The 16,223-nt window shown below is 36.7% G+C and overlaps 1 protein-coding gene across 1 annotated transcript in view; it reads right to left on the bottom strand.

Moving 5' to 3' along the window:
• The window catches only part of LOC107664628 (sodium channel protein type 4 subunit alpha A), a 34,132-nt gene extending 18,564 nt beyond the window's left edge, over positions 1-15,568 (bottom strand). Inside the window, exons 1-7 of the mRNA XM_016455242.1 lie at positions 15,507-15,568; positions 2,920-3,223; positions 2,678-2,796; positions 2,484-2,573; positions 1,991-2,119; positions 607-698; positions 49-303 (exon numbers count right to left, since the gene is read on the bottom strand). Of these exons, the coding sequence (XP_016310728.1) occupies positions 49-303; positions 607-698; positions 1,991-2,119; positions 2,484-2,573; positions 2,678-2,796; positions 2,920-3,171 (937 nt within the window). The 5' untranslated portion in view covers positions 3,172-3,223; positions 15,507-15,568. The remainder of the gene's footprint in view (positions 1-48; positions 304-606; positions 699-1,990; positions 2,120-2,483; positions 2,574-2,677; positions 2,797-2,919; positions 3,224-15,506) is intronic.
• Between the last annotated feature and the right edge of the window lie 655 nt (positions 15,569-16,223).

Raw genomic sequence — 16,223 nt, 5'->3', positions numbered from 1 at the left:
TAGTTGAGTAAAAATTGGAAATATTTAATAACCTTGACCTGACTTCACCTTCATTGTCTATGTACGCTTTGAAATCAAAAGCATCTGTGACGTTGAGGGTGGTGTCATTGACCATGGTGGAGTTGTAGTCATCAAAGATGGTGCTGTTGGCAATGGGCCAACGGATGCACTTGTGACGTAGATTTCCCATGAACAGCTGAAGGCCAATGAGGGCAAATACAGCCAGTGCAAAAAGAGTCAAAATCATTACATTCACCATCTTCTTGACGGACTGAATCAAAGCCCCGACGATGGTTTTCAAACCTGAGCAGAAAGTGCAAGGTGAGAGCTTTTTGAAACTAACTTTTGAAAAAATGGATAATGGAAAATATGCAACAGAGAAACAATTTTTTTGTTGTATATAGTATGTAAGACATATAAAGCTCATGCTGAAAAAAAAACAATACAATGCAAAGGTGTCATTAATTTCCAGAAATAAATATTTGCATACAAAGGTACATATACATAACATACATAATTGAAAACATTTGCTTTTGTGTGGTTCTGTGGTTTTCCATTTTGTGTGCCTTTTAAAGTACTGTAGCATTACATACATCTATTACATACCAGGAATAACTGTGATAGTTTTGAGAGCTCGAAGCACACGAAACGTCCTCAGTGCTGACACATTACCAAGGTCTACAAACTCTGTGATGTACCTGGAAACAATCAAACCTCAAATCAGCTAATGTATAATATGCCTGAAATACAGAAAACGTTGTATGGGCCAGTTTTATGATACTTATATGGTGCTTTTGCATCCATTTGAAACTTGAATGCTTAATTCGTAATTAATAGTAATTGCATAGAAAAGATGGATCAGCAAAGTCTTCAGCATCTCAGATGTTGTGTTCCATGGTAAAAGATGATTCATAATGGAAAAATAGTCCTCTAGTCATTTCTTTGGGTTAGCAGTTCCTGGTAGTGGAAAGTGATTGGTTTTAATATATGTTATATTTAGATCTGTCAACCATTGTGGGCAAATGGCAGCATTAGTTGACAGTCACTGAGGTGGTGTCTGAATGATACTAAGCATGCAGGATATCACTTGTGTGAACATCGCAAAAATTAGATCGAAGAACCACAACTTCTTAAAGGAATAGTTCACCCAAAAATGAAAATTTGCCCAAAATTTACTCACCCTCAGGCGCTCTAAGATATGGACGAGTTTGTTCCTTCATCCGAACAGATTTGGGGAAATGAAGCATTACATCACTTGCTCACCAGTGGATCCTCTGCAGTGAATGGGTCTCGTCAGAATGAGAGTCCAAACAGCTGATAAAACATCACAATAATCCACACCACTCCAGTCCATCCATTAATGTCTTGCCAAAGTGAAAAGCTGCATGTTTGTAATAAACAAATCTATCTTTAAGGTGTTTAACTTTATAAACTGCCAAAACGCTTCCTCCTCTAGTGAAAAGGTCCATCTCCTGTTTCCCTCTCACATCAAAATCCACCAACATATTTGTTTAGAACTGTTTTGGCTTAAACAGTGCTTGATCTGTGCATATTTCTCTCCTGATTTAGGCGAGACAACTTTTTCACTGAAAAAAGCAATATTGTGGATAGAGGACTTGTTTAAAGTTAAAAACACCTTAATGATAGATTGGTTTCTTACAAACATGCAGCTTTTCACGTCATAAGACTGAGTGACAAAATGAATTGATGATTAATTGTTGGACTGGAGTGGTGTGGATTACTTGTGGATTATTGTGATGTTTTTATCAGCTGTTTGGACTCTCATTCTGATGGCACCCATTCGCTGCAGAGGATTCACTGGTGAGCAAGAGATGTAATGCTACATTTCTCCAAATATGTTCAGATAAAACAAAGTCATCTACATCTTGGATGGCCTAAAGGATTTTTAAGTAAACTTTTTCTTTAATAACATATTCGTATGTGTGTATGTATATATAGTCATTCTGTATATATGAATTGAAATACTCACGCCATGCTGATCACCATGAAATCAAGCCAGTTCCATGGATCACGGAGGAATGTGAAAGGTCCGATGACGAAGCCTCGAGACAAAACTTTGATTGTTGCTTCAAAGGTGTATATACCAGTAAAAACATACCTACAACAACAAATAAACAAATAAATATATAGAAATCAACATGTCTTGTGAATAAATTAGCATAAATATGTGTTGCAGAGTCACAATTATAATGTGCTAGTATTAATACTGCACATACAGTATAAATCAGTTGTAAATGACAAGTATACATTTTTCTATTACACATTTGGGACTAATTTAAAATACAAATAAAAAAATTAACCAACGCAGAAATGTGTAATTATTTCATATAGATATTTTCCTTTTTTTTATGACTCTATAACCTTTAATCTCCCCAAAATTATTTGAGACTTCTGCTAGTACTCAACAGATTTAGCAAAGTCACTTCCACTAAAAATGTGTGTTCACACGAGGCAGCTCTTACTCGACAGTTTTACTCCAGGCTGGAGGGTTACTCATTGTCATGAACACGCAGTTGGACAGGATGGTGATCATGATGATCATACTAAAAAATTTGAAGTACAGTCAAGGTAAATATGGCAAATAACTAATGACTTTCTACTGCATCATTATCATCATTACAAAAATGCTATCAAAATGATGGCATGAGAAGGATATGAATGTATAAGAATTTTGATGGCTCCTCTTCTGACAAGACTGAAAGGACTGATACAAAACAGTGCTTGTTCAGCTGTGAACCTGTAGATTGTGTTTCCCTTACTTATGACAATAAAAGTCTGCAAATGAGAAAGAGGTTAACACAAAGGCTTAAGAACAATTATGGACACCAGATGAACAGAGGTTTAGGTTTAAATACAGAGGACTGTATTTAACATCTCAAACATGGGTTTGAGACTGACTTTCTGTGTTTTATAGAAGGGGTCTATGTCCTCCAGAGGAGTGTTGAGGAGATCCTCTGGTGGGTCGCCATAGATCATTGGCAGGCACTTTCCTGCCTCCAGATCACTGCTCGGTGCCTGTGGCTCCTCCTCAACCCCCTCTACATCCTCCCTGGTGCTCCTCTCCTGGATGAGCCTGTCGATCTCCACCAGCGACTCCGGGGTGAATCGTCGGAAGACATAGGTGCCTGTGGGAGGGAGCAGGCTTGCCATCTTGGCATCGCGAAGAGATACCACCACAACGGGGAATCTCTACACCAAGCTCCTGAAAGAGAGTGGAAAAATATATTTGAATTATGATGGATTTACCATGGACTTCATATATGGAAGTAATTCATGAATATGTAATACAGTGGAGTTTGAATAAAATAAAAACTTTCTTCATTCCAAAACTTGCTTACATTTATTTGTTGTGGATGATTTGCAAGACATGCAAAGAACGAGAGCTGCTCTCCCTAGCAAATTATTCAAGCATCTATTAAGAAATCATCACATTTATTTGTTTTGTGCTTCATACAATACAGATTGTTTCCTAGCAAATTCACATTAATAAACCGTGAAATTAACAGTGTTCAAATTAATAAATTATGATACAAATTCAATGTAAGCTGTAAAGCAGCTCTGCAGAAGATAAAAGTGGCATTATCCCGCTCAGTTTAGTTCAATGTTGTTTCAGCAAAGTTCAATAACTAAATAAGTGTGAAATATCCCAATTATATCATCAGTAGTGGTTCACTTCCACAATGTAGGACAGGCTGTGACTATACAAACTGTACCAAATTTCAGATGAACACCAAAGAACCCCGTGTGTACACCAACTAAACAAACCAAACTCTAACGACAAACAGTCTCAGTCTGAACCAAAAGATTTTGGAGTGAACCCCCTCATCAAAAGGCCTGGGACAGCGTTTCGCTTTCTTTTTTCCTTTTACTGACAACAATCTTGGCCATATATACCTACCTACATGTACAGTACATCCTCACTGTTTAACAATATCTCCTTTTGGTCATGAATACACCTGCAAAACAGTCTTGGCTGTTAAATCAAATATGCATTAAAACATCATTATGTTACACAGAATATACAAGATTTGGATTATGTTTGCATGAAGCAGTAAATGGTAGAAAATAGTTCAAGAATAGTTCAGGAAACACATTTCTGCACCATTAGTTGCAGTTGAGTAGTTTTTGCCTTTAATCAGAATGGGATCAGGACATTACAAAGTCTGACATATGACATAATAGTCAGAAAAAAATATTGTTTTAAATGGAACAGTTCATTAAACCCTAAGACGACAACAACAAAAAGTGTTCTTTGTTGAGTATAATATGTGACACATTAGGATATAATATATAGAGAATATGAGAATTTGAAGCTCATACTCAAGGAGGAAAAAATACCATCATTTTATTCAGAGGCTCAAACTGAGCAAAAATATGTAATTTGGTGCAGTTGCTAAAATGTATATGACCAAAAAGTCAAATTAAATTCTGATAGCTTGTAAATTAAATAAATTAGATCTAATAACAGTAGCAGACTACTTACATATAATGCCTATAAGTTTCACTTATACAGTACATTTACTTAAAATCAAATATTTCACAACAAAAAAAAATATTTAAAAAAATATTAAAAAGTTATTCTAAAAGGCTACAAAATATATTCTAAAAAGTTATACTAAACATTATACTTTACTTGCTACAAAAGTATAAAATCAATTATCAGACAACAGAAGGTTTTTCAGCAAAGTTTTGATCTTGTTGATCATTTAGAGGCCTTAGAAATGTGCGTATCCAATATGATACAGTAGGCTTTATAGGGTTAAGGCTCTGTGTTGATATCAGAATGGTTACACATTTAGCCTAAAGTAGAAATTTCTGATAATATTATGCTGTGAGCCACTTCCGTTCACATTAATAAGGTAATGAAATATAAAGTATTTCTAAACAATAACTGTACACCACTGAGGTTTTAAATGTCAGTTAAGATGACTGTGGACTGCCAGGAAAGGCCACATTACAAGCTGACCTTGAAGATGTATGCTTGGCAGACTAATACACCCTGTAAGAAATGAGCTACTACCAGCCAAACCTCCATTCTGCAACATTCCACCTGTAAGATAAATGTGTCAAAGCACTGACAAAGCGTGCAAGACAAGCAACAGCAAGATATTTTCCCACAGTACCAAAGAGAACCGAACATTACTTTAGAACATCATATTACTTATTAATATAGCAGACACAGTCATCCAGGCCAACTCACATGTAGATCATGATGAGTTCACAGAGACACAGCCAATGGCAGCCCACTACTACATCGGAGGAGGCTACGTGTGTCAAGCAAGGTCTGAACACTTTATCTGCTAGAAAATAACTAGATCTAAATCCAAAGAATCACTTATATACCATATCACACAGCTTTTTAAACAATAAGGCATTATATCAGCATTATGACTTTCTTTAAAGCTGCTTTAAACAATGTGTATTGTGAAGAGCTATACAAATTAATTTGACTTTACATTTGACTTAACTTGACACTTGGTCATACTTCAAGACAGTGATTTGTTGGTGAAATTGAAGTGACCACTAAATTAAAGAATGTGTGTGCGTGTATATGTTTCAGTGAATTATAACAATTAATGTGCTTCTATTTTCTGTAGCTTTCAGCAATCTGCAAAAAGATGCCAATGTCTTATTGAACCTATTTGTATAGTCAGTCACACAACAGCTCTTTCTCATTTTCAATGTTTTTGTGGGTTTTTCAGTGGGTTTTACCACAGTGATTTCCGCCTACTGTGATGTCATGTGCATACCCTCTGTATCAGTGGTTTTTAAACCCTAGATTTTAAACCCTAATCCCTGTTTTCTGGGAGAGTATAGCCTACAATGCCGGTGTCTGTTCCTGTGCACAAATATACATAGCGAGGATATAGTTGTTGTGTCTAACATCATTGTCTCTATAGCGAGACATTAATGATTTAAAATAAAGCCACACCCACATATTTCTCAACATCATCGCTTTAATGACTGCTAATTAAATTTGTAAAATGTTAACCTTACATCAAGTTTTTTGACAACTGGTTATATTTACTTAAGACAACAAAGCATATTTTCATTAATATTGCAAACAGTTTACTTTTGCTTAGAACACCAGCTAATTTATAAATCTCTTGATTACATCTGAATGCTCAGTCTTGTGCCCAAGACACTGTGGCACTAGGGATGCTCCGATCGATCGGCCGGAGATCGGTATCGGCCGATAATCATATTTTATGACTCGATTGGTGCTCACCAACTTGGCCGATCTCAGGAATCGATCGCAGTTTGATGACGTCAACGCGTGATGACGTACATGATGCGTGGGGACATAAATGATTTGGCGCCGCAGTCATGTCATCGCCGGTGTGGAAATGCTATGACGTTTCGAGAAACAATGAAAAATTAGCTGTTTGTCGTGTATGTTTTGCATGATGATATGATGAATACATGGTTAATTTTTAACAGCAGATTCACGTTAGAGCTGATCTGCGCCGCACTGCACATGCAAGATGAAATGAAAATGACATCGAAAATTTTCTAAAGATACAGTGATATAAAAACACCCACACCTGTGCAGTACGTGCTCATGTTTATTCAACCAAGCCTTTTGGAAAATCTGTCAGTTTTGATACTGTGGTGAGTGCCACAAATAAATAAATGTATGGGAAACACATCCCACAGCACAACCACCTGAGCCCAACTTCAGTCTACTCATCACCTTAACTTTAACTGCATTTGTAGCCGGTGCCATAGCCAGACTGATAAACAAACACAGACCAGAAGTTAACTTAAAACCACTGCTTTATATTTTACTATATATTCCTAATTCAGTCATAATTTCATGCAAAAAAAAAAAAAAACACTTTCAGGTTCAGTGGTAATTAAGTTTGTTGCCTGTGTTGGCCAGCGTACTTAACGTGTACTCTCAGAAAAAAAATGTGCGAAAATTTTACCTTTAGGGGTACAACAGCTTGTCACTGGGGCAGTATCCTCAAAGGGACGCTTTTGTACCTTCTTAACCCCTAAAGCAGTGGTCTCAAACTCAGTTCCGGGAGGGCCACAGCCCTAATTAAACACACCTGAACAAGCTCATCAAGGCTTTCAGGATTACTAGAAACTTCCAAGCAGGTGAGTTGGAGCTGAGTTTGAGCTGAGTTTGAGACCACTGCCCTAAAGGGTTCATAAAAGTACCATATGAGCACAGTATCTTTAGGGTACATACTACTATTCTAAAGTACTAATTTGATGTTATTCTAAGCTGTAATTTTTGCACATTTTTTTCTGACAGTGTGAGTGCAAGTTGAATGCACAAACACTTAGAGGATTCAGTGTTTCTTAATGGGGGCCAAGTATACAGGGTATGAGGGGCTGGGAAAGTGGAAAGCAGACATACTCTCTGTATCACTCTCATACACATGCATACCACACAAACACTGATATGGTGGCCGCACAGCTGCCGTGGGCCATCATGGTTCAGCATCGAGTTACAGAAGCTCGATGACTCTGCTCATTCCAGCTTCACTCGCATCGCACCAATAAACAGGCCAACGCGCCAACTCAGCTCTGACCCACACCTCATCTCCCAACACCTAGACTTTTGCACTCCTTTAAACACCAGAAACAAATGATCCCTCCCCTTGATCCTTTCACCTATTACAGCACACAAGTTGTTGAGTTTCAACAGGAGGTTACTGTCAATCCATTGCCAATAATTCAGCTTGTCTCTTTTCTTTAAAATGTTTATGTGCTTATGGTTGTGACATGAATAACATTTCTCGCTCACCATTTCTGAATGACCCATTTTTGAATCTTAGTATACAAAAATGTATAAATTTGTCTGCACAGTCCACAAAAGTCTTTCAAAAGAGCAATGGTTTCCATGATATGTCCCCTTTCAGAGGTTCCTGCCCAAAATGGAGGACGTTCTATGTCATTTTCCCACCAATATTAAGCTTCACTGTGCCATTCTGGAGGAGGCTAATAAGTCACCATCAAGATCTCCTATAGGATGAGAAAGAGCCCTGCCACTCCTCCAATTTTTAAGAGTCTCTATCGGGTCAGGGGCCCGGTTTTCCCCAAGTCTTAAAATATACTTCTTGCAGAGGCTTTATTGAAGATATTTCCTGATTGCATTAGAGCAGATCAGGTCTTCAACAAGTAGAAGTAGAACTGTATACCACTGGATAGTCCAGAAGCTTGCTCATGTCTTTTTTTATTTTTTTTTTATGTAGTGTCAATATGGGTTTGTCTAAAACCAGCACGTAAGTAACACTGAAGTATCATCATCAGGGCTTAATTTGTGCCGGAACAAGCCGGATCCTGATCCGGCACCTCCGAATTTGTCCGAAATCTGATCCGGCACCTCATTTGACAGATCCCCTCCTCGCGCCATTGAAAGAAGTTTGTGTTGACCTATAGCATGCATATATTTCATGAAAAAACTTCTATTATGAGCAGGCTTGCCTAGCATCTACATTTGAAACAACAAACTTGAGCGCGCAAAGAGATGCGACGTGGCTGCTTTCACAAACCCGAATACACGGATCCAATACTGAAACACATGCGTTTTCTTTCTCAGATGTTTACATTTAGTTAAGACAAAACCGACTGTGCTTACGAGGATAATCGCCAGGACGGCCATTTTGACGGCATTTTTTTGTGTGTATTTGGCTGCGTAAGCGCAACAAGCTGCGAAAAATAACTCAATTTGGTACTCGCGAGGCGGCGCGATATGAGCGCGCTATGGATGTGACTGTGAGCGCATAGGAAACCCCCTTTGGAGCACGCGAGTATCGAATGGCTTAAACTTAAAAAGATGTGCAAATGATACAGTTTTGTGATGATGCAGCAATGACTCGATTAGGCAAGTGACAATTCTGTCGACTGTCCCAAAACCAGAGCAAAAGTCTTGTATCGCAGCGTGCAGTAGTGCAGACGAGATGCGCTGTTGTGAAGCCGCTTTGAGAGTGAGAGAAGACGCGGTACAGCTGAATCACTCACGCTGTTTTCAAATGACTGATTTAATCTGATAGTATGTGTGGATTTATTTACTCATCTAACCTACATGCTCTATTGAATATGTTTGCTGGAATTTCCCTCATTATAAACTCGAAAGCAGATTAAACATAATTCTATTATACAGAGATTTAAGGAAAAAAAATCCATGACTTTTCCAAAACTTTTCCAGGCCTGGAAATGGCTGTTTTAAAATTTCATGACTTTTAAATTTTTTCATGACCGTAAGAAGATGCACGCTGTTAATCACGTAAGCTTGTCCACCATTGTGCGAATGCTCCATTACCTCTCCCTCCTCTAATCATGCCGGATCCGTCACCCCACTTTGTTCCGGGACCTCGCAATTTACAAATTAAGCACTGCTCATCATAGGAAAGAAGAAGTAAATAATGCTGTCTGATGACATGCTAATATTTGTGACTGGGTTACTTTGCCTCTTACTGTATCTACAGCCAAGAACAACAGGCAGACTGTAATGCACACAGGCTTCTCTTCATTTGAGTGATCCTTGCAATGCGTAAACCACAATCGAAATCCAAAAAGTTAAAAGTTGCAAAAAAGGCCTTTACACTATTAGGATGAAAAAAGACAACAATAAAAGCAAATGTGAAATAAAAAGCACAGCTTTACTGAGGAACAGTCAAGGGTTGGCTTTTATCTCTCATTTCCTTTTTAGTTGACTGTTTTCCATCCTCATAGTGTGTGGGCCCCCCCACCTTTTTTTGTGCAACTTTTCATCAAAATTAAACATATGAACATGAGAGGAGTTAACGTCATGTTAGAAGTCTTCTGGATTCTAAGATCTATACCTGACCTGAATCACTTCTTACCCGAACTTTAAATTAATTTTCTTAAAAAAAGAGTAAACACAGACCAGAAACAGACCTGTTAAAATTAAGGTTGGGTATCGTTTGGGTTTTTTACCATACTAGTGCCAAATCGATACTTTTAAAATGGTACTTACATGGTACTGTATGAGAAAGTCTTGGTATTCTCTCTCATCCAATGGTACTGTAGCCTAAACGGTGCCTGAACTGATCATTTAAAAAAAAGAGCCACAGAATGACGTTCAATGACATCACAGAACAGCTTATTTGTTAATAATAAATAAATAAATAAATAATTATTTAAATGTAACAATATATTAAAAGTTTAAAGTACACATAAATATATAAATATATATGTAAATACAAAACACAACTAATTAACACAACAAAACCTAAGCCACCTAATCCAACTACAATAATTTAACACTAAATAACAGTTACAGTACTAATAACAGTAGTTTTTTTTTGCTATTTAAAATGTAATTTCTAAAACAAAACAAACAACAACAAAAAAACTCCTGTACACTGGAGAAAAACATGGATTATTGTATGTCTACTTCAAATTTCTTTAGAGAGAATATAATTTTTCTTATTTTATTGTGTATTGCTATAAACACATGTAATGTCTGTTTCATTCATACTGGAAGCCATCATACTTCTGCAACTTCGTGCAGATATGGAGCTTATAATATGACAAAATTATCTGAATTTGAATTGTGTAAATTTGAACTATTGACAAGTGGCATTTAACAAAACTGAATTTTATGTGGCATTTAACAGTTCTGAAGTTGATTTTTTAACTTGAATATTGAACATTTGAAATTTAACACAATTGAATTTTTTATGGCAGTTTTTTTATAGACATGTATTTTCAAACAGCGTTTTTTTTTTGTTCTGAATTGTTAGACTGCAAATATCCAGTTTTTAAAAATACAGCTTCAAGTTTTCAAGATGAAGAAGAAATTCGGAACATCAAATTCAATATTCAAAATTCAATACACAGAAATTCAGATCATACAGAAAGTAGGTCAGAGGTTATCCACAGGGAAGAGTAGATGATCTCCGAAAAGTCAAACAAAGCATTTACGGTGAACGGAATTTGCAATTCAAATTCAAATAGTTTTGCCATATTATAAGCTCCATATGAAGAAACTCCACATATGCATCACAGAAGTAGTAGAACTTATGACGCTAGAAGAAATCCCTAATATGGACAGAAGCTTCCACCTAACGCTGTAACTGAATGAAGACATGAAACATGAAGACAATAAACACTCGACTGCAACAATATATGGTTTATCTGTGTTCTTCAAGTCATCTCTAATATTTTCATAATAATTCAGTATATTTATAATCCATTGCTAATCAACATAGCCTTTATTACAGTATAGAATATAATTTCTGCCTCATTCTGTGATAAGAATCCACATCAGATCACAAAAGGAATTTATTTCAAACAATTGACTGATGCTCTGAAGTAAAAACATGTTATAATGTTTTCTTTTTTTGGACAACAGTTTAAAAACGCTTCTCATTGCAAGTCATTACAAAGGAAGTTTAGCTTTAGGTATTTTAATTTAAGCACGTTTAATGTAGCTAGCTAACGGTAGGCTACCTGCTGCCATCAGAGCAAGTGCTGCATTCACGCGCTCCTCTCTCTGATGGTCTTATTTCCCGAGTTTCCCTGCTTTTTAAGTCAGAATGTGAAAACAACATGGACACTAATGTTACTACAAATAATCGACAGCTGTTTAAGTGGCACCAAAATGAGGCACCAAAATCTGTGTTCTGATTCGGTCTGTTACGGGTCATGTAGGTTTCCAGTGCCATATTGGGTTTCAGTACCCAACCCTAGTTAAAATTGGACCTGAATTCATCTCAACACCAACTTTTTCTGAACTCATCTGAACCTCAAGTTCAGATCCAAGTGGGCTCGTAAAGACCTCTACTCATACATTTTTGCTTAATTGCAAAAATTGCTCAAAACAGTTTTGTTTGCAGTGACACTTTGTTTAACAATTTGTTATCTGATGCAATGACATTTATATATACTTAAAGCAGCTTAAGTGTCCAAATACTTTTTGGGGTAACTGTACATGGGCAACCGCTTGAGGTTTCAACACATGATCAATGTTGGCTCATGAAACAAAGTGTCACTGACTGACATCCAAAAGGAAAATAAAAGCCTATTTTTACTTTGCGGCAGAGAACATGCCTTGACCTTCAACTAAACACAGTATTCCGGGGATTGAAAAAGATGTGCATTTTATTAACGCTTTAAATGGTCTAGATGAATTATAAAACCATATAACTATTCTGACATAACTGACATTGCTGACATTCAAAAGAGCAAAACACCTCTTCATTTCACTTAAATATCATCAGGAGTAGATTGACTATATCCATGACTTATTGACCCCTATACTTATGCCTATGTGGTAAGTTGTAAACAAATGATCAGCAGTACAAACAAGGGATTTTATTATAGTGTGTTGAAATGAGGCATACTCTGGGCCTATGTCTTCTTAAAGGGTCATAAACCAAGCCTCTCTTTAACACTGCCATGCCTACTTAACCTTTCTCTCAGGTCTCTATAAGGCCTCGTGCAAATGTATGCTGGAGCCTTACTTGCAAAGATCCAATGGTATCAACAGAAATCACTATATAAACATTTTGAAATATGAAATGTAAACCATCTAAAAGATAAATCATTTCATTCCAAATATGAAGATTATTAATCTTCTAGAAAGGTGTGCATAACTATTCACTAAAATGTGGGACTCTAGGATTTTAAAAACTGTGAAAAGCATCTTTGTACATTTTGAGGAAACAGTAAAAGGTCTATATGTAGCAGAAAGCTTCAGCATGTCAAGCATATGAGCATGTTAACACTACAGATATCATTTACTCCTGCTCATGCCATTTGAAACCAGTATAATTCTCTGTCTTCTGTGTAACCTTAAACGAGATATTTTGCCTAATGTCTAAGCTGCTTATTTATTTACAGTGGACTGTCAAGCTTTAGACAATACAAAAAAAAGCATAAACATAGTCCATATGAATCATTCACATTATTTGAAGTATTCTGAAGCCATATTATAGATTTCTGTGAGAAACAGACTGACATTTAACTTGTTATTTGCTTAAAGTCCTCACTCCTCTGTTGCTCTCAAATCACATTTACACCTGTACACCTTCAAGACACAGCAACTTTGAATTTATATTTGAAGGTATTTCGCAACATGATACAGAGGAGAGGGAAATAAAAAATATTAGCCACACTCAAACTCAGGTTGCCTCTATAACCACATTTCTGATTTTGATTGTGCTTTTCTTGTCCTTTTTGATTGGCATTCAATTTGCATCATGCTGAAAAGAGCATCATGGACATTCTGTAAAACCGCTTTTTTAAATGAACTAGTAAATTAAATGAAAATTAATCGAGACCAGGGCGTCACTAGACCCATTTTACTGGGGCACGAGTGCCAGTAAAACAGTGGCACTGTTTAAAAAATGTACCTTATACTGATCTGAGAATAATTTTCTCTGATAATACTTCAAAAAATCATGCTGTCCGTGTTTTCTATCCGTTGTTTAGAATCAGAACTAAATGCCACATTTGTGAATAAATCACTAATTTGATCTAATCTTATAAGGTTTACAAAAAGGTCTAAATTAGTTTGTGATTCAGTTTGATTCATTTGGACAGTTTCCTCCCACTGAATCATTTTCAGTGATTTCTCACTCTGAAATAGCAACAATATATTTTATAAAACAAAAACAAAAAAGTAATGGATAAGATATTTACCCACAATCCATTGTAGGAAACGAAACCTGCAAATGTCTTTTAACATTTGTCAGCAATGAAGCAGCTTGACTGCAAAGCCAATTTATATTTATATCCATAACAATATCCAAAGAGAAAATAAAATATATGGGGACACTTTTATGATGGGGGCTACAAACCGCCCTTATTGTGCAAAGATATCAAACGTCACAACGCTACAAACTCTGGATACACAAAAGTGTGTGGTGTCTATGAAACGGGTCAAATGTATGTTTGCACCTTCAACACTGATTCCCCTTTTGCACACATTAGGAGAGTGCTGGTAGGGGGATCACCAAAAGATCACATGGTTCCACCGGTGAAAGAAACCTAAAACCAACACCTTCTGCGTCCAAGAACATGTGATGCCCAGTACTCGCTCATAGAGACGAAACACACTCTAGACAACACATCTTCTAATTCAACTAAATCCACACCAAATACCTAGTAGTCTATGTCACTGAAAGACACCATGGATAGTTGCTCCATCCATATACCCAAGATGGTATCACATACATGATGGTGTAACCGTTTAACTCCAAGCAACCACATCCCATCTAGTCTGAGCTAATGTTATGAAACTAACCAGGGAAACTCACAAGGTCCATCCTCATGTCTCAATCTTGCCCTTAAATTTAGCAAGCTGGCACCTCTGTGAAACAGTGCTATCTACATGAGACAAAGTCGACTTCCTGCAGGAACCTCTGTGAAAGGCAAGAGCATAAAACTGAAGGAGGGTTAAACAAAATCCGATCGGAGTGCTTTTGACAAGAATCTCGGGACCAACAGTCCAAGAGTCTCCATCATCCTACACCTCTGATCAGGGCAACATGGATTAACAGTGGAGGAATGGTGGGGTACAACTGAGCACTACGAGCATCATCAGCCGAGCCCTGAAATGAAGACACGCGCTATATTTAACTCTGACTCCATATGCTGTTGGGATGGGAAAAAGAGTACGACTACACAGTCAGCATCTGCTAGAACAATAGACCTGACACATTAGACATAAAGAAAAGTTTTGTGTGTTCACATTTACATATATGGAAGTGTGAATGAGAGAAAATGAGCATGAGAGTGATAAAGAGCAAGATTGGGAAATGAGGCAACTGGCAATCTCTTTCAGAAATAATGTACAGTATTTGAAAAATAATGTGTTTTTTGAACATTAAAGCATGTCAACATATTCTGTTACACCAAATACACAAAATAATGATCTTTAAAAAATACCCTTTAAAGGATAAAATACATTATACCTTTTACACAAATGCGTACAAAAAATAAAGAAATAGACATGAATATTGAACTGAGTTTCAATATTAATTTTTTATTTTTGAATTATTTTATTGTTTTAAAAGATTTTGGGACATGAATCTAGCGCAGCTGTAGGAAACAGTTTGCCTGAGACTTTGGTCAATTATACAATTAGTGGTCATTATACAAAACTATCTGCCAGCAGAATGCCACGACTGACCAATCAGAATCAAGTATTTTAGAGAGAAATACTTTCAAACCTTTCTCACTTCCCATCTCTAATGATTTTGATCAGTTCTGCTAAACTGTTGGACATTTTTACATGCAGTGTTACCCAAAGCTTAAATTATGACAAAGTAATATTCATCACAATTTTGAACCATAAATTCTCAACATTCTATTTTATATTCTATCCTATTCAAATCAAGCTAGAAACTTCTGTCAAGACATGGTTAACAGAATATGAAATCAGCAGTGAAATCAAAACCATTGGGGGCCAAAATGAATCCTGCAGCTTTCCAGATACACACACAGCATTGCCCTCAACCGACTGACCTATACATCATGCAGTGCTCTAGATCACATACCTGTCACAGTGAGGTAAATATTTCCACAAAACCTTCAGTCTTTGGTCTACCTTCCAGCTGAAGTCTGTCTCTCTTACCCGGGGCCAGCGCGAGCTCCAGGACAGCTGTTGCTGACGCATAAACGTCTTGAATGAAACCTGAGATTGAGCCGCAGGTATAGAGGATCATCACGAGAGTTCTGAAACATTAAAACGCTATTTCTACTCTATCTTTCCTGGGCAGATGCTTTTATGCGTTGTTTTACTGTATAACGTTAATAATGTCTGTGTCGCCTTTGGAGAAGGATTTTACCCACAGCAGCATTTAAAGGTTTTATTCTGTAGTTGGTATATGAATGAGTAGGCTATATAAACAGTTTGTCTTCCTTATTTGTAAAATAAATATAACGAAAATAACCTGTACCGTTGAATATCGCACAAATATTCAGACAGTATACGCCTCGCGAATGGGAAAGAGTTCACACGTTCAAACGAGTTTGACCGTTAGTTTGATAAAAGGCGCGAAAACCTCTCAAAAAAATAATCGATTAACGCGATTAAGGTTTAATTAAAATTGCTATTGAATTTAAAATTGAACTAATAATTGGAGGGGTGTATTAGTAGCCCGTTGTAATTATATATTTTTTGACATGCTAAATAATTTGTCATGAATAAAATATTAAAATAGGGTGTTTTAAGCTTCAGGCCCTTTAATATGCTATTTTATATTCACACACAA

Source organism: Sinocyclocheilus anshuiensis, unplaced genomic scaffold (genome assembly GCF_001515605.1).
Source record: "Sinocyclocheilus anshuiensis isolate Anshui unplaced genomic scaffold, SAMN03320099.WGS_v1.1 scaffold287, whole genome shotgun sequence".
NCBI lineage: Eukaryota > Metazoa > Chordata > Actinopteri > Cypriniformes > Cyprinidae > Sinocyclocheilus > Sinocyclocheilus anshuiensis.
The sequence above is the reverse complement of the archived record's forward strand: the minus strand, read 5'-3'. Positions and strand labels throughout refer to the sequence as shown.